Source organism: Coregonus clupeaformis, chromosome 29, assembly GCF_020615455.1.
Source record: "Coregonus clupeaformis isolate EN_2021a chromosome 29, ASM2061545v1, whole genome shotgun sequence".
Classification (NCBI taxonomy): domain Eukaryota; kingdom Metazoa; phylum Chordata; class Actinopteri; order Salmoniformes; family Salmonidae; genus Coregonus; species Coregonus clupeaformis.
This window is the reverse complement of record NC_059220.1, coordinates 53,906,888-53,933,913: the sequence shown is the minus strand read 5'-3', so window position 1 is coordinate 53,933,913 and position 27,026 is coordinate 53,906,888. Positions and strand designations below refer to the sequence as shown.

Genomic DNA, 27,026 nt, shown 5'->3' with positions numbered 1-27,026 from the left:
ATTTCTCTCAGTCTGATCTGAGTATGGATTGACTGGACGGTTTATTTAAATAAGAACGGCTGCTGCTTACAGTGAAGAAAATGACTGGTCCTAAGATGAGTGTAATGTAGTCATATTCACTTTGAAATTACCTTGTCATGAAAGCAACAGAGCGAGGGTGAGAGAGACAGATGGACATAAGAGTGTCTTAAAGATTGTTTTGGATCCTAATATCACAGTTTTTGATGAAACGAGGGAGACAGACATACGGCAGTGGAAAGAAAGGGTGAGGAAGAGGGTAAGTTTAGGGTTTTAAGCGGCATGGTGGTTCAGAGTGAACTAGGGGGGTCGTCAGAGAGATAGAGAAAGGAGTCTTTTGAAATGGCAGTTTCCCTTATGACTCATCTTTTGAATAATACTCTGCCACACTCTGATCCCCAGTTCAGTCACACAGTCAGAGGGTCCAGGGTCACATCTATCTCATTCTCTCATCCTCTCTGAGACACGGTAAGTCAGGCTCTACACTTCCTTACCGAAACAAGTTTTGTTCAGGTTTGTCGTTAGAGTCCTGGGCTTGTTTGTTGTATCTATAATGGCATACAGTTGGACGTGTTTGTGTCATTGGTTTTGGTACCGCTTAGTTTTGAACTGTCAGCATGTAGATGTTTTGTCTGGAGTCTGTATCATGTATTCTACTTTAGGTGGTCTCCTGTTTGTCATGTCCTTGAAACTGTCACTTATAGCTAGTGTTAGGGGCCTACAATAATGTCCTGCCATTGCAATGCTTTATCTCTTGATAATATATTGTTGGATGATATCTTTATGAATGCGGTATACACTGAGTGTACAAAACATTAGGAACACCTGCTCTTGACATAGACTGACCAAGTAAGTCCAGGTGAAAGCTATGATCCCTTATTGATGTCACCTGTTATATCCACTTCAATCAGTATAGATGAAGGGGAGGAGACAGGTTACAGAAGGATTTTGAATCCTTGAGACAATTGAGACATGGATTGTGTATGTGTGCCATTTAGAGGGTGAATGGGCCAGACAAAATATTTAAGTGCCTTTGAATGGGGTATGGTAGTAGGTGCCAGGCACACCGATTTGAGTGTGTCAAGAACTACAACGCTGCTGGGTTTTTCAAACTCAACAGTTTCCGGTGTGTATCAAGAATGGTCCAGCACCCAAAGGACATCCAGCGAACTTGACACAACTGTGGGAAGCATTGGAGTCAACATGGGCCAGCATCCCTGTGGAACGCTTTCGACACCTTGTAGAGTTCATGCCATGATGAATTAAGACTATTCTGAGGGCATAAGTGGGTGCAACTCAATATTAGGGAGGTGTTCCTAATGTTTTGTACACTCAGTGTATGTCAATGTTCTGAAGGTCTTGTAAAATGTCTGTTAAATATTGACTGTCTTCCTCTTTTTCTCTTCATCCCTCTCAGATGTATCTCTTCTGGTGGATCACCCACATCTTTCTATCCCTCCCTTCTCTCCTCTCTCTGGTCCAATCCCTCACGTGCAACAAGGAGACACAGTATGCTTGGCCACAGTCAGTAAGCCAATGGTGCTGCAACAAGTGTCCACCAGGTAAGCCATTCGAAAAATACTTTTATCAGGTGTATGTGTGTGTGTGTGTGTATGTGTGTGTAATTTACTGTGTTGCTCTTTGCAGGTCAGTATATGGTGAGACGCTGCACTGGTCAGAACAGCCCAACCCAGTGTGATGACTGCAGCAACGGCTACTACTCAGACAGTTACAACATCGACAGCAGCTGCAAATCCTGCAATGGCTGCAGCATGAGTGGTGAGTGTGAGTGTGAGTGTGTGTGTGTGTGTGTGTGTGTGTGTGTGTGTGTGTGTGTGTGTGTGTGTGTGTGTGTGTCTACACATCTACACATTTCCACCAACCTATGATTGGCACTGATGCTGGTCTTGTCTGGCTGTCTAAAACTGTTACTCACCTGTTTTTCTAAGTCATAGTTATGAAGGACTTTGCACATGAAAACACATAGCCTGCTAGGGATTTCCCCCTTCACTGTACCATGGTGGGACACAGTCAGAGAGAGAGGGGGAACGGGAGGGGCCACTGAGAAACACTGACTCACCCACCCAGGAGGAGAGGAGGGTTGGGGGGCCTGGAAGGCAGAAGGGAGGCATGTCTACCAAGTAATGTCAAGGATATCAGTGGTGATGGGGGGGATAGTGGGAGGGGTTAGTGGTAGACAGATAGATACCATCTCACCGGTGGAAATAACCTTTTTACTTTAGAGATAAACATCGGAAAGTGCAGCAAACAGAAATTCATATTTTCATTATATGTTGTCATTGTCACGCCCTGGCTCTGGGACTCTGTTACGTTGAGCCAGGGTGTGGTTTCTATGTGTTTTGTGTGCTAGGGTGATTATCTAGTTCATTTGTTTCTATGTTGGCCGGTGTGGTTCTCAATCAGAGGCAACGTGTATCAGCTGTTGCTTGTTGTCTCTGATTGGGAACCATACTTAGGCAGCCTGTTTTTCACAGTGTGTTGTGGGATCTTGTTCCGTGTATGGTTTGTGTAGGTAACCAAGGACTTCACGTTATCGTTTTGTTGTTTTGTTTCGTGTGGTGAAATAAATAAAGTATGGTCCACTTCCTCCAACGATCGTGACAGTCATCGAGTGTGGCGGGGACCAAAAACAGAGACTATCTAACTATTTTTAAATATCAACCTGCAAACAGAGGGAAAACACAGAGGTGGGAGAGGTTTGAGAGTAGCCACAAACTCACGGTGAACACATGTTTTAACTGTCAATCACTCTAGTGAAATGGCTGCTGTGTGTGTGTGTGTGTGTGTGAGAGAGAGAGAGAAGGGTGGGGTCAGACGGTAATATACACTTCAGTTCGTTGTGAGTCAAAACCTGATTCAACAAGGTCCTATGAGTCATTTTGAAGATGAGATTTTCTCATATTCAGGCATGATTTTAGGTTGTGTGTTTGACTACATGAATCAAACAGTATGTCAAAGTCAGTATACATGAAGGCACACAAACGAATAGTCCACTAATGAGTTGTGTTCCTGTGTGTTATGTTACAGAGCTGCAGCATGTATCTCACTGTTCGAAAAAGAGTAATGATGTGTGCAGCTGTAAACTAGGCTACCGCTGCAGAGGCAGTGGCACGTGTCTGGACTGTGAGGAGAACCCCAGCCCGACCAGAACCAAACACATAATAACACCTCCCATCATGCCAGCTACAGTGTCAAACCACTCGGTGCCTGACATCCCTAACGATAGAGCTGAACCTGTCACCGAACCTGGTACTGGGCCCAACACAAAACCAAACCAAGGTAAACTACAATACAATACAATGGATACAAATGATGAAAATGTTCAAAGTTACATGTAAAAATGCCATGAGAGCCAAACAGAAATTAGTCCTCTCTCTCAGAAAGGTGTTCATGTGTACGGCCCTGACCCCTCTCTCTCTCTCTCCACTCCCCTCTCTCATACACGCACAAACAGATGATAGCAAGTGGCTCCCGGTGTGCGTGACTGCAGTGTGTGTGTGTGTACTGCTCACCTGCCTTGTTGCCATCTCAAAGCTCAAACCTGTTCTGCGATGGATTGGTTCAACAAACAGTAAGTCCACGTCACTGTTCATCTGTCCTGTAGTTCTATTGAACACAATACATATGCACGCACATTTGACCTAACCCTCATCTTATTGGTCCATCAGGCTTCTGGTCTTCCAAAAAGATGACTCCAGCCAATCAGAGCACAGCGGAAGAGAAAGTGCCCATGCCGGTCCAGGAAGTGTGTGGAAAGCCAGAGCTGCTACTGGACGTATGATGGAGGAAGTGGGTGTCAAAGGAGAGGATGAGACCTCACAATGGGACAGCGAGCTGGGAGACCCAGGAGACAAACAGACTACCTCACATTCCCATTGATGTGAAGCCAACCTGAAGGCTAGACAGGCTGCTGTATTGTTGTTATGCAGTGGCTTCTGTATCTAGGGCTTTCAGAGAGGACAAGAAAATAGGACAAAATACACTTTGAAGTATGAAGACACAGGCTAAAGATGAGAGGGGGGGGGGGGTGTCTGTGACCGAGAGAGAGCGGAGAGTGAGAGTGAGTAACTGGAAGAGTGTGAACGAGAGAGACAGAGAGAGACAGACACGTACACATGCGCACGCACGAATGCACACACACACACAATCATTTGTGTGCTGAATACATGTACAGTACATGTTTATGTTGAAGATGTTTTACACCTTCGTTACAATTATGCTTTTTGCTGTATCTATGCTTTATGCTAGTGTATACTCTTACATAGTAGTGGTTGTTTAAAACATACAGTGCTGTATTTTCAATAAAGAACAGAATCACAAATGTTACCGGGCTACTGTAATTTCATACAATTACCCCATCACCTGTATTAATAGAAACATTTGCTTTTAATTTGTGCAAAAACAGTTCAACGTGCCTCATGAACACAGAGAAAAACAGGTAGCAACAGTTGAGACTGAAAGATTATTATACAGTACAATAACAGGAGAGCAAGTGCATGTGAGCATGACCACCATGGTGAGATATCTAACTCTATCTAGGTCTAGGACAGAAAATAATGTACATTCTAGAGTTTTGGGATTCACCTGTGTTCTTCTGAGAGTAAGGGCTCTATTAAATCCGTATCGCAGAAGTTCAGCGTTACAGCTTGATGGAAATGTAAAGGCAATGTTCCCGCGTTAGGGGAGACTGCATTCACGGTAAACGCTGTATATGTCGGCTCAATCAGAAATGACCTTACCTTTACATTCCTATAGCTCAATCTGTAACGCTTCAGTGATACAGATTGAATAGAGCCCCAGGTAGATGTTGTCCCTTACCACTGATCCAGGGTCAGACCAGTCTTAATCCTCCTTATGATTAACATTAGGATGTAGGGTTGGCTAAACTGATCCTAGAAGGGAAGCTTTCACTTGGAGTGTCCTCTGATCTCAATCCCCCTCCCCTCATAGCACCTCCTCTTTGGAAATGTGACTGTCCTTCCCTTGTTCCTGTGAAGGGAAGAATACACAGTCCATCTCTCCATTCCTCTCCTCCTGGGATAGATGGATGTTAGGGGAGGGTGTGGGGTGGGCCGGACATCCTTCTCCTTCCTCATCCCTCTCTTTCTGCCCTCTCTCTTCCGTCCCTCCACCCATACCAGTGAACTGGTTGAGTAAACTGAAGATGACTGTTCCAGCATTGTGGACATGGACCGGGCCTGAGAGAGACACAGACAAAGAGAAAGTGATATTAGATTCTATATTCATCATCAGCCTTATTCACTATGGATCTTGAAACTAATCAACTTCCCATGCTAATCCCCCATGGACTTCAAAGCATCATCTTTGCAAAACTCCAAGTTAAACGACTGACGTGCATCTATAGCAAAACCACAAGAGTAACTCAACCATATTTAGATTCCTTATTTTTCACGATCTTGGGGTGAAAATAATGATTTGTATGTATCCGTAGTACCCATATTTGCTGCTGTAAGGGGTGGTGGGTCCACTGTCTGGTGCTTAACACTGGGCTGTGGTTTTCTAGTATGGTGTTGATAAGTTGGCTCTTTGGTCTTGTTAGGCGACGCTTCTCTTACTCCCTTCATAAGAGCACAGAAATCCATAGTTACTGGAATAGACAATTGTCAACAATGCCTATATAGGGTTTAGGTCAGGCACACACAAATGACAATGTAAACATTACACACATAATGTAGTTAGTTACCGTAGGTATTACACATACCTTGTTACAGAACTTGAGAGCTGGAAAAAACAGACATAAATCTATTAGTCAACCCAGCAAACTGATGGTGAGCCATTCATGGGTATTTCATTGATGAATCATCTATGATTGAAAGGGCAATGTTTTATCATCTAACTCCACATTTTAATGCTTTCTAGGTACATGTAGACACTAGAAACAGGTAAGTAGGTCTACACAGAGAGAGTGTTGCAATCTTTTCATTAAATTACATTCACAAGAAGCTACAGTTGGCTCCCAGTGCAGACCTACTTCTTGAAAAATCCTGATATCTGACATCACTGTCTAATCCTTCTTCTTTTTTTTTTTCTTTTTTTATGCCATTTAGCAGACGCTTTTATCCAAAGCGACTTACAGTCTATCTATCTAGTCTCATTCTAGTGTACAGAGAGAGAGAGAGAGAGTTGGTCTGCTCTAACACAATGATCTAACTACAGTTGAGACTGAACAGAGGAACACTGCCTTACCTTGTTTGAAACAGGCTTCATCTCCTGGGCGACGGATACATAACAGAATGATAACGGCTAGGATTCCAATGACCACCATAGGACACAAAATGGCTGCCAGGTGTTTGCTGGTGTCAGCTGGTGGGGAAAGGAGATGGAGAAACTACTGTATCTGTACCTTACCACAGTTTCAATATATTCGGACTGTAATGAAAATAACTGATGGACACACACACACTCACCTGTTGTGTGATGTGTGGCGTTGCCTGCTTGTGAGACTGGTGATCCTGGAGTGTCACAGCTGGGTGAGACAGAGGTAAAGGACTCATCATGTAACACATCCATACACATTCACAGCCTGTCAACACTGAAGTGGGGCCATGCCACTGAGCTGAGAAATGTATTTAATATCCTAAAAATCCATTACCACTTAGATATCTGACAATTATTTGATACCGGATCTTCTGGTATGAAGGTTATATACAATAAAATAACAACCTTGCCAGAACTAGCCCTCCTGACAGGAGAAGGCTTTAACCAGAGCCTCTTTATCTGTCTGGTTACAGTATGTGACAGTCTGTGACAGTATGTCTAGGGAATATAAAAAAGGATAAAGGCTCACTGGGGAGGTTGACAGCGTCCAGCGGAAGAGGAAGTCCTGCTGTGTTCAGAGGAAGTTCCTGTCTGGTTGTTTCTGATGCCCACTACTGTAATCAGACAAAGTGCACACAGGCAGGAAAACATCAACATCTATCCACAACCAAACACACTGATTCAATATCCAGAACCTGGCAAAAATACAACACAGTGAAGGAAGACAGGCATAAGAGAAGGCCAATGGGCAACACACACACACAGTACAGTACCATTGCTAGGTGGCAGCAGCTGAGGGATCATCTCACAGTCTCTACAATTTCCTGTCTGGCCGTCTTGGTCGGTGCAGGTAAAACCAGCCTCACAGCGACATCTAGCGTTCGATACAGAAGTGCACGGCTCAACCTCCACCAGGTGCAAATCTGACACACAGACCCAAACAAACACAGCCAAAACAAAAGGTTTAGTACAGCTATTACATGGTAATAAATAGTGTCCATACTGTAGACATACATTCTATGACTTTTGGTAAGAAATGACATGTATGGCATATGGAAATCATAAGAGGGCGGTTTATGGAGATAGGGGGGACGGACTGAGAGTAGCTGAGGGGTGGGTTTAAAAGCTCATGTTCTATAATAGTTATGACTGAAAACACGATGTATAATGTATAAGCACTATCTATCTAGATGTAATGTATATCAAAATATCAAATTACTTTATTCTTGCTAAGTAACTACTGTAAAAAAAAAATGGCACGTATGTAAAATGGGTGTAGAATGTACATGTAACAACAAAATAAAAAGCTGTAGGACCTCCCAAGTGGCACAGTGGTCTAAGGCAATGCATCGCGGTCTAAGGCATCACTACAGACCCGGGTTCGATCCCGGGCTGTATCACAACCGGTGTGCTCGGGCAGCGCACAATTGACCCAGCTTCATCCGGGTTAGGGGAGGGCTTTGCGAGGGGGGGGGTTTACTTGGCTCATCACGCTCTAGCAACTCCTTGTGGCGGGCCGGGCGCCTGCAAGCTGACCCCGGTAGTCAGTTGAACGGTGTTCCCTCCGACACATTGGTGCGGCTGGATTCCGGGTTAAGCGGGCGGGTCATGTTTTGGAGGACGCATGACTGGACCTTCGCCTCCCGAGCCTGTTGAGGAGTTGCAGCGATGAGACAAGATCGAAATTGGTGACAAAAAAGGGGGTGAAATAAAAAATGACCTGTTAAAAAAAAGTGTATTTTCGTCCTCCGAAGACGGGCCAAAAAATAAATAAAATAAGAATGATAAAAAGTTAACAAAAAAATAACAAGTAAATGACATAATGATTTACAAACAATATATAGTTGAAGTGTTTCTCACTAAATAAAGTGTTACTCAGATGTTACATTGCTCTGTGAATGAGTTGTTTGTGTTTATGTACCACGTTTGCAGTCTTTGAAGCAGGAATGACAACTGGACTCAGCGTTCAATCGTGTTGTGTAGGAACCATCACGACAGGGAGAGCACTCTGAACAGGACCTCTGATAATGACCTGAGATAGAGAGAGAGGGGAGGTGAAAGATATGGAAAGATATCAAATCAAGTTTATTGGTCACATACACAGTTTAGCAGATGTTATAGCGGGTGCAGCGAAATGCGTATGTTACTAGCTCCTAACAGTGCAGTAAAATGTCACAAATAAGTACACAAATAATTTAAGTGTGTTTTTTTAATAAGAAATCAAGAACGTCGGGTTGAATCCAATTAACAACCCAAATGCAATCTATGCGTATGTACACTGGAAGATTTACTAAGAATTATATGTACAGCAGTAGATACAGTTGAAGTCTGAAGTTTTCATACACTTAGGTTGGAGTCATTAAAACTCGTTTTTCAACCACTCCACCACTTTCTTGTTAACAAACTATCGTTTTGGCAAGTCGGTTAGGACATCTACTTTGTGCATGACACAAGTAATTTTTCCAACAATTGTTTACAGACAGATTATTTCACTTATAATTCACTGTATCACAATTCCAGTGGGTCAGAAGTTTACATACACTAAGTTGACTGTGCCTTTAAACAGCTTGGAAAATTCCAGAAAATGATGTCATGGCTTTAGAAGCTTCTGATAGGATAATTGACATAATTTGAGTCAACTGGAGGTGTACCTGTGGTGGATTTCAAGGCCTACCTTCAAACTCAGTGCCTCTTTGCTTGACATCATGGGAAAATCAAAAGAAATCAGCCAAGACCTCAGAAAAAATATTGTAGACCTGCACAAGTCTTGTTCATCCTTGGGAGCAATTTCCAAACACCTGAAGATACCACGTTCATCTGTACAAACAATAGTACGCAAGTATAAACACCATGGGACCACGCAGCCTTCATACCGCTCAGGAAGGAGACGCGTTCTGTCTCCTAGAGATGAACGTACTTTGGTGTGAAAAGTGCTTTATCAATCCCAGAACAACAGCAAAGGACCTTGTGAAAATGCTGGAGGAAACAGGTACAAAAGTATCTATATCCACAGTAAAACTAGTCCTATATCGACATAACCTGAAAGGTCGCTCAGCAAGGAAGAAGCCACTGCTCCAAAACCGCCATAAAAAAGCCTGACTACGGTTTGCAACTGCACATGGGGACAAAGATCGCACTTTTTGGAGAAATGTCCTCTGGTCTGATGAAACAAAACTAGAACAGTTTGGCCATAATGACCATCGTTATGTTTGGAGGAAAAAGGGGGAACTTGCAAGCCGAAGAACACCATCCCAACCGTGAAGCACGTGGGTGGCAGCATCATGCTGTGGGGGTGCTTTACTGCAGGAGGGACTGATGCACTTCACGAAATAGATGGCATCATGAGGAAGGAAAATTATGTGGATATATTGAAGCAACATCTCAAGAAATCAGTCAGGAAGTTAAAGCTTGGTCACAAATGGGTCTTCCAATGGACAATGACCCCAAGCATACTTCCAAAGTTGTGGCAAAATGGCTTAAGGACAACAAAGTCAAGGTATTGGAGTGGCCATCACAAAGCCCTGACCTCAATCCAATAGAAAATTTGTGGGCAGAACTGAAAAAGCGTGTGCGAGCAAGGAGGCCTACAAACCTGACTCAGTTACACCAGCTCTGTCAGGAGAAATGGGCCAAAATTCACCCAACTTATTGTGGGAAGCTTGTGGAAGGCTACCCGAAACGTTTGATCCAAGTTAAACAATTTAAAGGCAACGCTACCAAATACTAATTGAGTGTATGTAAACGTCTGACCCACTGGGAATGTGATGAAATAAATAAAAGCTGAAATAAATCATTCTCTCTACTATTATTCTGACATTTCACATTCTTAAAATAAAGTGGTGATTCTAACTGACCTAAGACAGGGAATTTTTACTAGGATTAAATGTCAGGAATTGTGAAAAACTGAGTTTAAATGTATTTGGCTAAGGTGTATGTAAACTTCCATCTTCAACTGTATATTAAAATGTGCTATGTTGGGAATACAGTATTTAAATGCTCAGTGTGAAATGGGAAGTGTCCAGTGGTTCAATGTCTCTAAGACATGGGACAGCAGATATGGAGTAAAGGAAATGAAGTTTGGGAAAAATATAGGGAACTAGAGCGATAGAGAGAACAAGCTAGAAAGAGAGGAGCAAGGAGAGAGTGAAGAGACAAGGGAAGTCAAGGCATAAGTAAGCACTACAATAACAATACGAAATGATAGACGCTGCAGTTTTATAAATGTCCTGTAACAGACTACATGAGTATTGGATGTCAGAACATAATGCTAACTCTTTTTGACACATAGGCACACACACATTCAGGTACCGTTTTAGTACACAGTCTGTTGCTGACTGAGAAGAGAGGGAGTATAGTGACAGAGAGCAGAGAATAACAGGAAGAGATGGAGAGCTCAGAGCGAGAGCCTTTTGGCCTAGTCTGCATACTAATGAAGGATGTGGTCATAGCACAGCGCTCCAGTTCTCATCATGAGAGAGAGAGAAACCATCTCATAGTTTCCTCATGATTCCTAAGAACCTATGCACATTCAGAGACTCACATGCGCACACTCACACACATTCTGAAACAAACTATTAATGTAGAAAATGGTAATATGTTGTGATTGTAGGACGAAGTGATAAAATGTGGAGATGAGGGCAGAAGAATAAGGGAAATATAAATCAAATAAAAAGTAAGGGGCTATCATGAAGGGCATTTCTTTCTCACCTGGCGGACACAGTCTGCACTGTCTCCCTGCATCCATGTAATATGTCTCTGTAGTCTGACAACACACAACACAAACACACAGTCTCATGAGATCTATGATACTGTCAAACGGTTATAACAGACTTCATAAGCAGTCATAACAAATAACAAGAACGGACATAAAAGGGACAAAATGGTTACCAGAGGATATGAGAATGCTAGGTGTGCAGACAACATCAGCGCAGCCACAAAGAACTGTTCCACTGCCATTCTATAAACAATGATAAATCATTAACTGTCTGTCATTTGAGTTAATTCAGTAACATTTCTAAATAGGTATTAAAAAGTACACACAACAAATAATGCCAAAATACATTACAAGGTTACTACATGTTGAAAATCTGTACATTTATCATAATTTGATGGTGACTGCACTAACTTCTAGCTTTGAGCCTCAATTCAGTTCAAAATATATTAATGTAAAAATCTGTGGTGTAAACAACCAACACATAAGATAATCTAGTCTTACCTTTAGCACTGCCAAGTATTTGTTGTCTGTAACTTCGACTCCCCCCCCCCCAAACTATTATTCTTTAAGGTGTGTCTCTCTCTCTCTTCTCTACCCATCCTTTGCGTCATTATTTCCTTCACCTGTGACATCTTCCTCTCTTCCTGTCTATCCCGCCCACTGTGTACTGACAGTGATGTGGTGGTGTATTTACAAGCTAGAGACAGACAGGCAGACAAGACATGCAGACAAGACAGGCATGCCAGCAGAATGACTAATGCTTCTGAACCAAAGTCTCATCATTTTCAACACATATTAAGATGTGAAAGACAGATTGTCACAAACATTTTCTCTCGCTGTCCTCGTAAAGATAGCATATCAGGCAGGTGCAGTTCAGGAAGTACAGACACACATAGTAGCCAATGCAAGTGGGTTTCTAGCCTCCAGTGATGCTATCTCTTTCATCTTTACCCAATGCTTAGGTTTACCTCCACTGTACTCATATCCTTCCATATCCTTGTCTGTACATAATGCCCTGAATCTATTCTACAACGCCTGGAAATCGGCCCCTTTTTTCCTTTGTACCCAACGCACTAGAAGACCAGTTCTTAAAGCCTTTAGCGGTATCCTTATTCTACTCCTCCTCTGTTCCTCTGGTGATGTAGAGGTTAACCCAGGCCCTGTAGCCCCCAGTATCACTCCTACTCCCCAGGCGCTATCATTTGTTTACTTCTGTAATCGCAAAAGCCTTGGTTTCTTGCATGTTAACATCAGAAGCCTCCTCCCTAAATTTGAGTTATTCACTGCGTTAGCACACTCAGCCAACCCTGATGTTCTAGCAGTGTCTGAATCCTGGCTTAGGAAGGCCACCAAAGATTCTGAAATGTCCATTCCCAACTACAACATTTTCCGTCTAGATAGAACTGCCAAAGGGGGCGGAGTTGCAATCTACTGTAGAGATAGCCTGCAGAGCTCTATCATACTATCCAGGTCTGTGCCCAAACAGTTTGAGCTTCTACTTCTAAAAATCCACCTTTCCAGAAATAAGTCTCTCACTGTTGCCACTTGCTACAGACCCTCATCAGCCCCCAGCTGTGCCCTGAACACCATATGTGAATTGATTGCCCCCCCATCTATCCTCAGAGTTCGTATTGCTTGGTGACCTAAACTGGGATATGCTTAACACCCCGGCCGTCCTACAATCTAAACTAGATGCCCTCAATCTCACACAAATTATCAAGGAACCGACCAGGTACAACCCTAAATCCGTTAACATGGGCACCCTCATAGATATCATCCTGACTAATTTACCCTCTAAATACACCTCCGCTGTCTTCAACCAGGATCTCAGCGATCACTGCCTCATTGCCTGCGTCCGTAATGGGTCCGCGGTCAAACGACCACCCCTCATCACTGTCAAACGCTCCCTAAAACACTTCAGCGAGCAGGCCTTTCTAATTGACCTGGCCCGGGGTATCCTGGATGGATATTGACCTCATTCCGTCAGTAGAGGATGCCTGGTTGTTCTTTAAAAGTGCTTTCCTCTCCATCTTAAATAAGCATGCCCCATTCAAAAAATGCAGAACTAAGAACAGATATAGCCCCTGGTTCACCCCAGACTTGACTGCCCTTGACCAGCACAAAAACATCCTGTGGCGTACGGCATTAGCATCCAACAGCCCCCGCGATATGCAACTTTTCAGGGAAGTCAGGAACCAATATACACAATCAGTTAGGAAAGCAAAGGCTAACTTTTTCAAACAGAAATTTGCATCCTGTTGTAGTATCTGAAGATTCTATGACTTTGGCTGAGGGTTGCATATTCTGCTTTGCGGAAACATCTGGAAAACATTACTATAGGGGCCCCCTAAGACAGAGGAGATTCGGATGTGTAAAGGCCAGGGATTGGTCTATAAAAAACCACCCATATTATGTTACATATTATAAATACCATGGTTGGAACAAAGGACGGGGAGAAATAACATATTAGAGATTGGGTCAGTTATTCTCCAGATGTCTGCAGGAGTCTGTAAATTGATACTGTTATCTTTGATGTAATAAACCATTATAATCAAGGACAGTATCAGCGGATTTCTTGTCATCACAGCATATCAGCATCGTTGTCTCGGACACTACATTAATGGCGACGAGGATGGGATGTGTTGCGTCTGTTTCGGCGTTGCATCATGGGCTCCGAGCTGACTCTCAATCCAGAGTCCGGCAGATAAGGGTGAGTTTTCTCACCACTTTGGGCACTGGTCAGTTCGTGTGCTTGTGTGTGTGTGTGCGTTGAGCGGATGTACCGTTTGGAACTTGCGTGTGCGCTTTGCTGTTATTTGCTGTGTGATGAGAATCCGTTCTAAATTTCTACATTTGTTTGCGTTGAAAACAACGCAAACAGGGAGGAGTGTCTATAGGAATTGATAACACTGGGCACAGGGATATTTGGCTTGAATAAAATTAAAGGGAAAAGGAATAGAATGAAGGAATAAGGCCAGGAACTAAGGAAAAATGTACACTAATTAGGACGTCGCTGATTTAAGGAAGCCCTCAAACGAGGCGATCATTAGGATGGGCCGAAAATCCTGAAAACTCACTAGGTTGATTTTTAAGGTCAGTTCTGGGAACTGGAGTTTGTGGTAGATACATTCAATTGCATGTTACCCCCCGACATATAGTTGACGAGGTATGTGTTCTAAGTAACCTCTCATTGAATATCTGCAACTCGAGGTAGCAGAAATTTAGGAAGGAACAATGAGAAATAAGGAGCGACGGTAGCATGCTCTAGAGGACCGTATGAATGGATGCATTCTTTTCATGTGTGTGTGTGAAAGAGAGCCTATGCGTGTGTGTACATGGGGAGGTCTCTGTTGTGTTTCAGCTGTGTGTCGACTCATGTTATGATAAGATTTATGTTAGAAATATATACATATATATGTTTTGGTTGAGAACAGGGGTTTTAGTTTTTTGTAAGGAAATATGTTAGTTAAGGTTAAAATCTTATGAGTCTCTATAAAAGAGAACGTTTAATAATTGTTAAAAAACTATGAGCCCCTGGGAGGACGATTATGGGTAATGGATAAGAAAATAGATTGTGGTAAACTTAAGTAACTTCGAAGTAGGATTTGTGTTCTATGTTCTGTGTTGGTTTGTGAGTTTTGTTAAGTGTTACTGTTTGTCTGTGTTGGAAATAACGGAGGGACAGCTGGTCTGTCTGCTTTCTGTTGTTTAGCTTGGAGAGAGCTGCTTGGGAGAGCTCTTCTCACTCTGAAATCGCATTGGTGAATGAGCTGCGCATGCGTGGGATTTTATGAGTTTAGAGTTACAGTGGAGAAAAAAAGTATTTAGTCAGCCACCAATTGTGCAAGTTCTCCCACTTAAAAAGATGAGAGAGGCCTGTAATTTTCATCATAGGTACACGTCAACTATGACAGACAAACGTTTTCTGTAAGTCTTCACAAGGTTTTCACACACTGTTGCTGGTATTTTGGCCCATTCCTCCATGCAGATCTCCCCTAGAGCAGTGATGTTTTGGGGCTGTCGCTGGGCAACACGGACTTTCAACTCCCTCCAAAGATTTTCTATGGGGTTGAGATCTGGAGACTGGCTAGGCCACTCCAGGACCTTGAAATGCTTCTTATGAAGCCACTCCTTCGTTGCCCGGGCGGTGTGTTTGGGATCATTGTCATGCTGAAAGACCCAGCCACGTTTAATCTTCAATGCCCTTGCTGATGGAAGGAGGTTTTCACTCAAAATCTCACGATACATGGCCCCATTCATTCTTTCCTTTACACGGATCAGTCGTCCTGGTCCCTTTGCAGAAAAACAGCCCCAAAGCATGATGTTTCCACCCCCATGCTTCACAGTAGGTATGGTGTTCTTTGGATGCAACTCAGCATTATTTGTCCTCCAAACACGACGAGTTGAGTTTTTACCAAAAAGTTATATTTTGGTTTCATCTGACCATATGACATTCTCCCAATCCTCTTCTGGATCATCCAAATGCACTCTTGCAAACTTCAGACGGGCCTGGACATGTACTGGCTTAAGCAGGGGGACACGTCTGGCACTGCAGGATTTGAGTCCCTGGCGGCGTAGTGTGTTACTGATGGTAGGCTTTGTTACTTTGGTCCCAGCTCTCTGCAGGTCATTCACTAGGTCCCCCCCGTGTGGTTCTGGGATTTTTGCTCACCGTTCTTGTGATCATTTTGACCCCACGGGGTGAGATCTTGCGTGGAGCCCCAAATCGAGGGAGATTATCAGTGGTCTTGTATGTCTTCAATTTCCTAATAATTGCTCCCACAGTTGATTTCTTCAAACCAAGCTGCTTACCTATTGCAGATTCAGTCTTCCCAGCCTGGTGCAGGTCTACAATTTTGTTTCTGGTGTCCTTTGACAGCTCTTTGGTCTTGGCCATAGTGGAGTTTGGAGTGTGACTGTTTGAGGTTGTAGACAGGTGTCTTTTATACTGATAACAAGTTCAAACAGGTGCCATTAATACAGGTAACGAGTGGAGGACAGAGGAGCCTCTTAAAGAAGAAGTTACAGGTCTGTGAGAGCCAGAAATCTTGCTTGTTTGTAGGTGACCAAATACTTATTTTCCACCATCATTTGCAAATAAATTCATAAAAAATCCTACAATGTGATTTTCTGGATTTTTTTTCTCATTTTGTCTGTCATAGTTGACGTGTACCTATGATGAAAATTACAGTCCTCTCTCATCTTTTTAAGTGGGAGAACTTGCACAATTGGTGGCTGACTAAATACTTTTTTTTCCCACTGTACGTAGAGCAAATATGCCACTCCCCTGCCTGCACTGAGCTGCTGTGACATGCAGACAGAGAAGAAAGGGGGAAACTTACACACGGATAAAGTATTCTGTTTGATAAGTGGCTGTTGCTTAACTATGAAACTATTTGATTGAGATCTATTGAATTTATAAATGAGAGATATGTTGACGGATTAAAAATAATAATAATTAAATAAATAAATAAAATAAAATGTTATTGGGCTATTTATAATATTCCAGAGTTAAGCTGTTTGCTTATTTCTTAGCGCGAATGTGAACAGAGGTATGTCTAAAAGGGTATTGTATGGTTGAAATAACCCAGTGAGTGCATAAAAGACTAAATTATTGTCTGTTCCTTTTGTTCTCCTGTCATGTGAGAGACGAGAAGGAGGAGACAGAGAGAGAGAGGAGGTGCTGACGAGTGCGTCACGCGACAGTGTGTGCTGCCACGGATCCAGTCCAATCAAGGCCAGTACTGCTCTGTTCACAAAACTTACTTTCCCATAGAGGATATTGTGTGTGCCTAGCATATTTCATGTTGTGACAATTTAACAGGGCTGATCAATTGATGTAATTAAGAATTGCACATTGGAGTTTTTGTGCATGGATTGGTTTGATTAGAGTTGTGTTGGAAATCCAGCACTGACATTATTCTGTAAAATTAAGGTAATTGGGTGATTATTGGGCGGTTGGTTTGTGAGTGCTGAAGTGTTGCTGGATTATAGGTCTTTCTTTTTTTGGATTGCTCTGAAGTTGACTACTTTCCTTTACTTTTCCTGATTGGATGTGGTAAGATTGCCACTAATCAATAATTTGGTAAAATAAAATAGAAATATTGATTGATTGATTGATTGATTGATTAATTAATTAATTAATTAATTAATTAATTTAAATAAATAAAAGAGGAGGGAAACATAAGCTACATAGTCTAAAGTATTTTTTGGTTTACAAATGAATTGGTTTAAAATAATAATAATAATAAAATAATTCACAACAAAGGAATATAAAAGAGTTGTTACAATGGGGAAAAAGGACATCAAAACTATGAATGTAATTACTCCTGTTGATGTAGTACAAAATAGTAATCCTCTAGTTAATGGTATTGCAAGGTTATCTGGAAAATGGAATAAACGTTGGCCTGACATTGAACAACCATGGCCAGTGGAAGGGACTCTTAACCCAGACGTCATCAAGAGAGTTTAAGGACGTCTATCCTCAGCTTCCAGTGATCATTCAGGAGGGTGATTATTGCATCAGAGATGAAGATTAACGAATAATAGAGAGAGGACAAGCAGAAACGACCATAAAGATGAATCCAAACTCCAAAAGTATGAAGAAAACGAGATGTCTGGAAACTAAGGGTGGAGTGAGGTTCAGGAGGATGGAACTTGAAGATGATGATGATCAGAGTGATTCAGAAGAGATCATGGGTGGATATGACCCTGTGATCAGACGGAGGTTGGCCAGAGAGGAAAGAAGGGGTGATGGAAGTTGGAAGAAGAAGAATACAAGGGATTCGATCTCTGATGAAAGTGAAGATGGAGACAGCGATAAAGATTTAGAGATTAAAGGTGCTTCATATTCAAGAGGATTTTATTCTACAATGACTAGCACAGAAGAAATAGAAAGAGATATAGATCATATAGCCCATCAAGTGGATCTATACAGGAAAAAGGAACACAACCAGAAAGAACAGGACCAAGAAACTTTCAGAAAACTCAATCAAATACAACTGGTGGAGAATAAGAAGGAGAAGAAACAAGCTTTGGTTATGCAGAATCAGTGTGCACCAAATCAACAATCACTGCCACAGTTTCAACCGGACCAGTTCCAACCGTAATTGTACCAGCCACCAATAGCGGTACCAGTTGTTTCATATCCATAGACAGTTTCTGGACAGACACAGAATTGGAGAGGAAGAGGACGAGAAGGCGTAGGAAGAGGAAGAGGAGGAAGATTTAAGCCATACTTCCAGCAATCTTCAGAAGTGTGTTATAATTGTGGACAGGTTGGTAACTTTGCCCGTGAGTGTAATGGGCCAGGAGGAAACACCAGAGGGAATTTCAGAGGAAGATACAGGGGCCAGTCAAGATCATCTGGAGGACCGGTAAACCCTTATAGGGGCCCGGAGCAAGGATTCTATGGGTGCCCAGAAGATCCGAAAGGGGGGTGTCAGCTGGTAGCATCAGGACAGGAAAAAGATCCAACAATTGAGGTGAAAGTAAACAACCGACCATTGGAAGTGATGGCGGATAGCGGAGCTGCTTTTACCTGTGTTCGGCCTGAAGATGCTACACATCTCCCTATGTCCAATCAACTTATTAGGACAATCGGATTTGAGGGAGTGAAACAGCTGATTCCTCTTACGGAACCAATTGAGCTCTGCTATGAAAATCAGAAAATTATAATACCCATACTGGTATCAGAACATGCACCTATTGCATTGTTGGGAAGAGATGCATTGTGTAAATTGAACTGTACAATAAAATGTACACCAGACGGCTGTCTGGTAGAAGTGCCAAAGGAAAAGGTTTACCAATTGTTGACGACGACAGAGATGGATTCTTCTTCAGTATTCTGGATTGGAAATCTCAGTGAAGATTTTTTGAAGGGAGAAATTCATTGTGGCAAATATGCAAGATGCGAGGCTTCTGGAATATCCATTTCATTGTACGCTCAAGTATTTCAAGAATGCTGCCCAATCGAACTCAGAGGAATGGTTGAGTCATCAACCAAAGAAAGTTCAACTCAGCTCATGTTGCATAATTTTAGGACCACAAGGAGCAGCTATGAAGATAAACACAGACAATTATCTGGATAAAGAATTTGAGATTGAGAAGAGTGTGCCACATGTGACCTTGTTGGTTTCTGAAGGTTATGAGCAGAAGCAAACAGGAGAAATGATGACAGAAGCAGAGAAAGCTGTTTTCGTACCGATGAAAGAGAATTTGGGGATTTGGAGGAGTGAAGATCAGCGATTTCTCAAAATCATGATTTCGGCTCAAGGACAAGGAGAGCCACAAGCTGTATGGATGACACATTAATCTATTTGCAGTGCGAAGATGGATTCAGACCCTATGAAAGAGGAGATGTTGCAACAAGTTCCAGAATGTTTGTGGTCTCAACACAGTACCGATATTGGACTTGTGAAATCAGCCCAATTGAGGTGAAAGTTGAACTTCGACCAGGAGCCAGACCTCCTTGGAAGAATCAGTATCCATTGAAAGATGTAGCAATCCAAGGGATTGAACCACAAATTGAAGGACTTTCGAAAGCAGGTGTTTTGAAGACAATAAAAAATCCTCAGAGTAACAATCCTTTGTTGTCTTTGGAGAAACCATGAGGAGTTGATAGTAGTGCCTCTAGACCTATTAGGTCTGATGATTCAGGAAGCACATGGGTTAGCTAATGTTGCAAGGGGGGAGGTTAGGAGAAAGATCACAAAGGAGTATGGTTTTTGGGAACCATATTTGCGTGAACAGGTTGACTATGTCATAGGCAGGTGCACAATCTATCTGAAAAATAATGTTCGCAGGGGTGTGACTGTTTTTCTTGGTTACATTCCTACACCAAGAGGTCCTAATATGTCCAACTAAGCTAAAATATACTCAGTCGGTTGCAAAGGTCTTGTGTAAAGAAGTCATAAGTAGGTGGGGACTTCCCGATCAAATATCCTCAAATTAGTGGGAAAGAGTTTTGAGGATAAATCAGTGAAATGGTTTTTGAAAAAATTGGGGAAACTTCAGAAAAAAGTAAAAAAGTAATGAAAACTAGTTTTTTTTTTATATCTAATTGTGGGATAATTATATTAATGTGATATTTAGTATTTTCTTATGAATCAAAGGGGGGAAATGGAATGTGATTCATATATATATCATTTTTATATTATTGTTGATATTGATGTTTTAATTTGCATGTGTTGTTTTGAAAAAGATACTGATTGGTCTTTTCTTTTCTTCCAGAAGCATATGGGGGAATGTGTAGAGGGGATTCAAATACTCAAACATGGACAATATGAATGGACTGGAGGAAGTGGAACAAGGAAGGTGTGGAAATGTTCAGATTCCATCATCGACGTCGCATTAAAAGTCGACACTGCTGAGGAGATGCAGTGTAGTGGACTACATTCCAGTGTCTGCAATGATATATATATAGACATATTTGCATGTGTAATACATAATTTGTGTCATGTTCTTTCTGTATTAATTTTTGAAGAATGATGTTTTCTGTTGTTGGGTACATGTGGGGACCTCAGATGGTTTTGTTTTTTCGTGGATGCTTAGGGATATTGGGTCTAGGCAGGGACAGAGAGAATCCACAGGAGGGTCCGATGGGTCAACCAGCCTGAATGTGGACATTTTTGATTGTATTTTGTTTTCTGAGGTTTTCATGTGTATTCAATTGCATCATAGTTTAAAATGCATTGATAAAGATTTATAAATTGATCTGGAGTACTTAGGTGGTCGCCTGGGGGCAGAGGGGCCGTAAGAGAATTTTACTGTCTTGATTGATTGATGGATATTTGGAAAGAAAGCTGCCAGACAGGTTTTTCGCTCTTACACTCCATAACGATTTGTTTACACTTCATAAAAATGTGTTCACACTACATACATTTTGTTTTATTGTTAAAGTTACACAAGATTTGTCATAATCCTATTCTTTTTGTTTTCGAGACTTAATTAGTCTCGAAGGGGGGAAATATGTAGTATCTGAAGATTCTATGACTTTGGCTGAGGGTTGCATATTCTGCTTTGCGGAAACATCTGGAAAACATTACTATAGGGACCCCCTAAGACAGAGGAGATTCGGATGTGTAAAGGCCAGGGATTGGTCTATAAAAAACCACCCATATTATGTTACATATTATAAATACCATGGTTGGAACAAAGGACGGGGAGAAATAACATATTAGAGATTGGGTCAGTTGTTCTCCAGATGTCTGCAGGAGTCTGTAAATTGATACTGTTATCTTTGATGTAATAAACCATTATAATCAAGGACAGTATCAGCTGATTTCTTGTCATCACAGCATATCAGCATCGTTGTCTCGGACACTACACTGTAGCACTAACTCCAAAAAGTTTTGGGACAATGTAAAGTCCATGGAGAATAAGAGCACCTCCTCCCAGCTGCCCACTGCACTGAGGCTAGGAAACACTGTCACTACCGATAAATCTACGATAATCGAACATTTCAACAAGCATTTTGCTACGGCTGGCCATGCTTTCCACCTGGATACCCCTACCCCGGCCACCAGTTCTGCACCCTCCGCTGCAACTTGTCCATGCCCCCCATGTTCTGAAAGAGCTGCAAAATCTGGACCCCTACAAATCAGCTGGGCTAGACAATCTGGACCCTTTCTTTCTAAAATTAGCAGCCGAAATTGTGCAACCCCTGTCACCAGCTTGATCAAGAGATTGGAAAGCTGCCGCGGTCATCCCCCCTCTTCAAAGGGGGTGACACTCTAGATCCAAACTGTTACAGACCTATATCCATCCTGCCCTGCCTTTCGAAAGTATTTGAAAGCCAAGTTAACAAACAGATCACCGACCATTTAGAATCCCACCGTACCTTCTCCGCTATGCAATCTGGTTTCCGAGCTGGTCATGGGTGTACCTCAGCCACGCTCAAGGTCCTAAACGATATAATAACCACAATCGATAAAAGACAGTACACTGTGCAGCCGTCTTCATTGACCTGGCCAAGGCTTTTGACTCTGTCAATCACCGCATTCTTATTGGCAGACTAAATAGCCTTGGTTTCTCAAATGACTGCCTCGCCTGGTTCACCAACTACTTCTCAGATAGAGTTCAATGTATCAAATCGGAGGACCTGTTGTCTGGACCTCTGGCAGTCTCTATGGGGTGCCACAGGGTTCAATTCTCGGGCCGACTCTATTCTCTGTGTATATCAATGATGTCGCTCTTGCTGCTGGTGACTCTCAGATCCACCTCTATGCAGACGACACCAATTTGTATACATCTGGCTCTTCATTGGACACTGTGTTAACAAACCTCTAAACGAGCTTCAATGTCATACAACACTCCTTCCATGGCCTCCAACTGCTCTTAAACGCTAGTAAAACTAAATGCATGCTCTTCAATAGAACGCTGCTTGCACCCACCTGCCCGACTAGAATCACTACTCTCGGCGGCTCTGACTTAGAATATGTGGACAACTACAAATACCTAGGTGTCTGGTTAGACTGTAAACTCTCCTTCCAGACTCACATTAAGCATCTCCAATCTAAAGTTAAATCTAGAATCGGCTTCCTATTTCGCAAACAAAGCCTCCTTCACTCATGCTGCTAAACATGCCCTCGTAAAACGGACTATCCTACCAATTCTTGACTTCGGCGATGTCATTTACAAAATAGCTTCCAACACTCTACTCAGCAAATTGGATGTAGTCTATCACAGTGCCATCCGTTTTGTCACCAAAGCCCCATATACTACCCACCATTGTGACCTGTACGCTCTCGTTGGCTGGCCCTCACTACATATTCGTCGCCAAACCCACTGGCTCCAGGTCATCTATAAATCCCTTCTAGGCAAATCCCCGCCTTATCTTAGCTCATTGGTCACCATAGCAACACCCACCTGTAGTATGCGTTCCAGCAGGTATATCTCACTGGTCATCCCCAAAGCCAACACCTCCTTTGGTCGCCATTCCTTCCTGTTCTCTGCTGCAAATGACTGGAACAAACTGCAAAAATCTCTGAAGCTGGAGACACTTATCTCCCTCACTATCTTTAAGCATCAGTTGTCAGAGCAGCTTACCGATCACTGCACCTGTACACAGCCCATCTGTAATTAGCCCACCCAACTACCTCATCCCCATATTGTTATTTACATTGTTATTTATTTTGCTCATTTACACCCCAGTATCTCTATTTGCACATCATATTCTGCACATCTATCACTCCAGTGTTAATACTAAATTATAATTGTAATTATTTGGCACTATGGCCTATTTATTGCCTTACCTCCATAACTTACTAAACTTGCACACACTGTATATAGATTTTCTATTGTGTTATTGACTGTACGTTTTGTTTATTCCATATGTAACTCTGTGTTGTTATTGTTTTTTCCGCACTGCTTTGCTTTATCTTGACCAGGTCGCAGTTGTAAATGAGAACTTGTTCTCAACTGGCTTACCTGGTTAAATAAAGGTGAAATAAAAATAAAATAAAAAATAAACTCACCAAATCCACACAAGAAAACCTCACACACAATCATATTGCTCAGCTGCATCTTTTATTCTTCATTCCATCTCTCGTGCCAGTATACAGAGCTCTGCGTTGATGTTCAAGGGTCCAGTGCAGTTTCACAGAACTCACACCTCACCAAAACAAAGACCAAGGCCAGATTTACCAAGCAGTGCAATGTTTACACTTGCTCTTTTCGGAGGGAATTATAAGATGAGATACAAAGCTAGAAACAGAAAACTGGTTTTACTTTTCCCTTGACCTTTTGTTCAATGATTCATTCCCTTTTGAAAATAGCAGGTGTAATAATATAATAAATAATATGCCATTTAGCAGACGCTTTTATCCAAAGCGACTTACAGTCATGCGTGCATACATTTTTGTATATGGGTGGTCCCGGGGATCGAACCCACTACCTTGGCGTTACAAGCGCCGTGCTCTACCAGCTGAGCTACAGGCACTGGTGCAGATGCTTAGTAAATTAGGCCCTGGTGATTGCTAACTGAGTATTCTCATTGACAACACAGTCTATTCACCTGCATGCTAGCTTACATTTAAGTCATTTTGCAGACACTCTTATCCAGAGCAATTAGGGTTAAGTGCCTTGCTCAAGGGCACATCGACAGATTTTTCACCTAGTCAGCTCGGGGATTAGAACCAGCGACCTTTCAGTTACTGGCACAACACTCTTAACCACTAAGCTACCTGCCGCCCCAGGCTTACCAAGGCTAGATGGAATTAGTTGATGGTAAAATATATGGACCAGAGAATACACTGGCCCTCACAGAGCAAAGAGCATTGGCTCCTGGTCTACGAGAAACATTAAGGACCAATTAAATAACTCCATCCACATTAAAAGTTAAATTATGTTCCAAATCCTAGAACCTGACACTTAAGTATTTTTGACTGTGGACCTGCTTGCATTGCCAGTGTTTAAACATACAATATATCCAACATAGTGGTTTCCTTTAATGGATACAATATCACAGCAATCATACCATCATTATGTTAAAGCATTTGCATTTCAGTCGTTTTTTAACATTTAATTAATTTTTTTACACTTTGGTGCCGTTTTTAAAAAGATTTTACTTTGTAATCACATTCACTCATGAAGAAAGTGGATTATTGAAGGAATATTAGAGTAATTATTGTACATCTCTGATTTACATATATACAGTATTTCAAGGCGATTTACAGACATTTGTAGAGATGGGAATCCAGTCAGTGTGCAGAACACATCACTATATGGTCCCTACCGCTCTAGTTTACATTGATTCAGTTATACAGTTAGCCTTCAGTTCAGTTGTGAAGAGGATCTGAATTGGTCTATTGCCAGAAAGACACCGGAAGACAGTGTCCATTTTGGGACTATTGCATTCTTCATGTTGTAAGAGAACCAGTAAAACTCTTTTTAAAAACCAAGGACATTAGAACACTCTCCTAAACGCTGACACATGCATACATACTGCAGAGACTCAGTCTCTCTGTGCGTGTAGTAAAACATACAAAGAAAAAAAACTGTACATATTCTCACACTATTTCTCCCCTGCCTTCTATCCACCATTTTAATCTCCAGTTCTGGCCAAAGAGCAGGAATGCTAGGGCCAGGAGTTTTACTGACCGTATGACCTGAGCAGGAAAAACCCTAGTTCAAGCCTTATAGCCTAGGACCCTCAAACTCAACTCTGGACCTCGAAGCCAGTTGCACTGCATTTTTTCATTGTTCCCCTCTAATCAGGGACTGATTTAAACCTGGGACACCAGCTGGGTACAATTAATAAATCAGGTAGAACAGAAAACCAGCAGGCTCCGGACCTCGTAGGGTAAGAGTTCAATACCCCTGGCCTAGGACCCAGGTCACGTGGTCAGGAGAAACTCCTAGCCCTAGGAATGGCATACCCAATACATACATAGCTTAAGACATGCATATAATTTTTTCATTGTTCCAAAACCTATGTTCTTCACAACCTATATAATCGTTCAGAGAAAGCCTTGGAAACCCTTATAGAATACTAGAATATTGAGGTGTGAGCAGCAGCCTGCACCTGATTCAACAACTTCCTCACAAAAAAAGAAAAAAAAAGAAACCCAAATGAAATGGACTCTAACTAAACTGAAGCCTCCATTTGGTTGTTGATAAAGAGATAGTATTTGTGAAGGAATCCTCGTGTTCTATTATTGAGTTATTAAATATTGTTTATCGGAGGTAAGAGGGTGTTTTATATTCAAGTAAAGCATCTTTCAATGTCAAGGAAGAGGAACAAAAATGTATTGTAAATCTACACTACTGAATAATAACATAGTGTATGTTGAATTAACAGACAGGAAATCTACACTCTACTGAATAATAACATAGTGTATGTTGAATTAACAGACAGGAAATCTACACTCTACTGAATAATAACATAGTGTATGTTGAATTAACAGACAGGAAATCTACACTCTACTGAATAATAACATAGTGTATGTTGAATTAACAGACAGGAAATCTACGACTTTAAAAATCCACTCTCTTATAATAAAAAATATAGTGTTAATAAACAACAGAACTCACACTACTGAATAATAACATTGTGTATGTAGAATTAACAGACAGGAAATCTACTCCACAGCTCTAACGATTTCACCCCTATCTACAAATATGAAGTGACAAGTGGAGAAAATAAAATATGTTTTCCTCAATAAATGTTTATATTCGTGACGTGTACGAGATTGAATTATTACAGATGTAGAATCTTAATTTGAGCCAGTTTGCTACAGCAAGAAAATAATCATGCAGCAACAGGAAATGAATTATTATGTGGATTATAATTAATGGCCATTTTGGTAGGGGTTGATTCATTTTTCATTAGGGCAAATCACGTCTGAAATTTCAAAGTGGAAATTACAAACTTTAGAATACTTTTTAAAACTGAAATACACTACAAGTTTGCATTTCCTGCTGTGCAGGAAAATTCTCAGCAACAAAGGTGATCAAATTAAAATCCAACATCTGTACATGTAATTATAATAATAATAATATGCCATTTAGCAGACGCTTTTATCCAAAGCTTATTCTTGTTACATTTGATACTGTTATTACTGCTGTTACTGCTGTATTATTGAATATGCATATTTGCTTTGCTCTTTCTTTATAACGGCAAACTTTTAAGCTAAAAAATAGGTTAGGTCATATCAAGCACCGTGTCAGATAGCTTTTCAGCATCAGTATTTAGTACTTCTATAACATTGTTTCAGCAATATTTCTCAAAGTTAATTCAGACTGCTTGTTTTCAGTTGCTTTGGCACTCAAGTAGCAAACAAATTATCTCAGCAGGTTATCAATCTATCCATCTATCTGTACTGTACATTCATCTCTCCATCCATCTATCTTGTTCTATTGCAGATCTAGTTATCTGTGGACGTTGTCTTTTATAGCCTGTTCATCAATCTTCCTTTTCTCTCTGATACAATACTACTGATGCATTTGTGTCCTTACCAACCAGATCAGACTACAGCACATAGAAATAGACCGC

The 27,026-nt window shown here is 41.6% G+C and overlaps 2 protein-coding genes across 2 annotated transcripts; one reads left to right on the top strand and one right to left on the bottom strand.

Annotated features, from left to right (window-relative positions):
- Nucleotides 1–315: 315 nt before the first annotated feature.
- Nucleotides 316–4,116, top strand: LOC121585503 (CD27 antigen-like). Its single transcript, XM_041901842.2, has 6 exons — nt 316–486; nt 1,436–1,580; nt 1,666–1,797; nt 3,067–3,318; nt 3,494–3,610; nt 3,708–4,116. Exons 2-6 carry the CDS (start codon nt 1,436–1,438, stop codon nt 3,818–3,820), a joined length of 759 nt encoding a protein of 252 aa, XP_041757776.1. The 5' UTR covers nt 316–486; the 3' UTR covers nt 3,821–4,116.
- A 290-nt stretch (nt 4,117–4,406) lies between these two features.
- LOC121585504 (tumor necrosis factor receptor superfamily member 5-like) lies at nt 4,407–11,579 on the bottom strand. Its single transcript, XM_041901843.1, has 12 exons — nt 11,534–11,579; nt 11,206–11,275; nt 11,026–11,080; nt 8,240–8,350; nt 7,092–7,241; nt 6,848–6,932; nt 6,468–6,526; nt 6,247–6,363; nt 5,762–5,781; nt 5,578–5,618; nt 5,495–5,544; nt 4,407–5,237 (listed from the first exon to the last, which is right to left on the bottom strand). Exons 2-12 carry the CDS (start codon nt 11,272–11,274, stop codon nt 4,984–4,986), a joined length of 1,011 nt encoding a protein of 336 aa, XP_041757777.1. The 5' UTR covers nt 11,275; nt 11,534–11,579; the 3' UTR covers nt 4,407–4,983.
- Nucleotides 11,580–27,026: the final 15,447 nt, after the last annotated feature.

Coding starts and splice junctions, on each gene's coding strand:
- LOC121585503 (XM_041901842.2), top strand. CDS start 1,436: ATGTATCTCTTCTGGTGGATCACCCACATCTTTCTATCCCTCCCTTCT. Junction 1,581..1,665: donor CTGCAACAAGTGTCCACCAG/GTAAGCCATTCG, acceptor TGCTCTTTGCAG/GTCAGTATATGGTGAGACGC. Junction 1,798..3,066: donor CAATGGCTGCAGCATGAGTG/GTGAGTGTGAGT, acceptor GTTATGTTACAG/AGCTGCAGCATGTATCTCAC.
- LOC121585504 (XM_041901843.1), bottom strand. CDS start 11,274: ATGGCAGTGGAACAGTTCTTTGTGGCTGCGCTGATGTTGTCTGCACAC. Junction 6,527..6,847: donor GGACGCTGTCAACCTCCCCA/GTGAGCCTTTAT, acceptor TGTCTCACCCAG/CTGTGACACTCCAGGATCAC. Junction 5,782..6,246: donor TGAAGCCTGTTTCAAACAAG/GTAAGGCAGTGT, acceptor TGTTTTTTCCAG/CTCTCAAGTTCTGTAACAAG.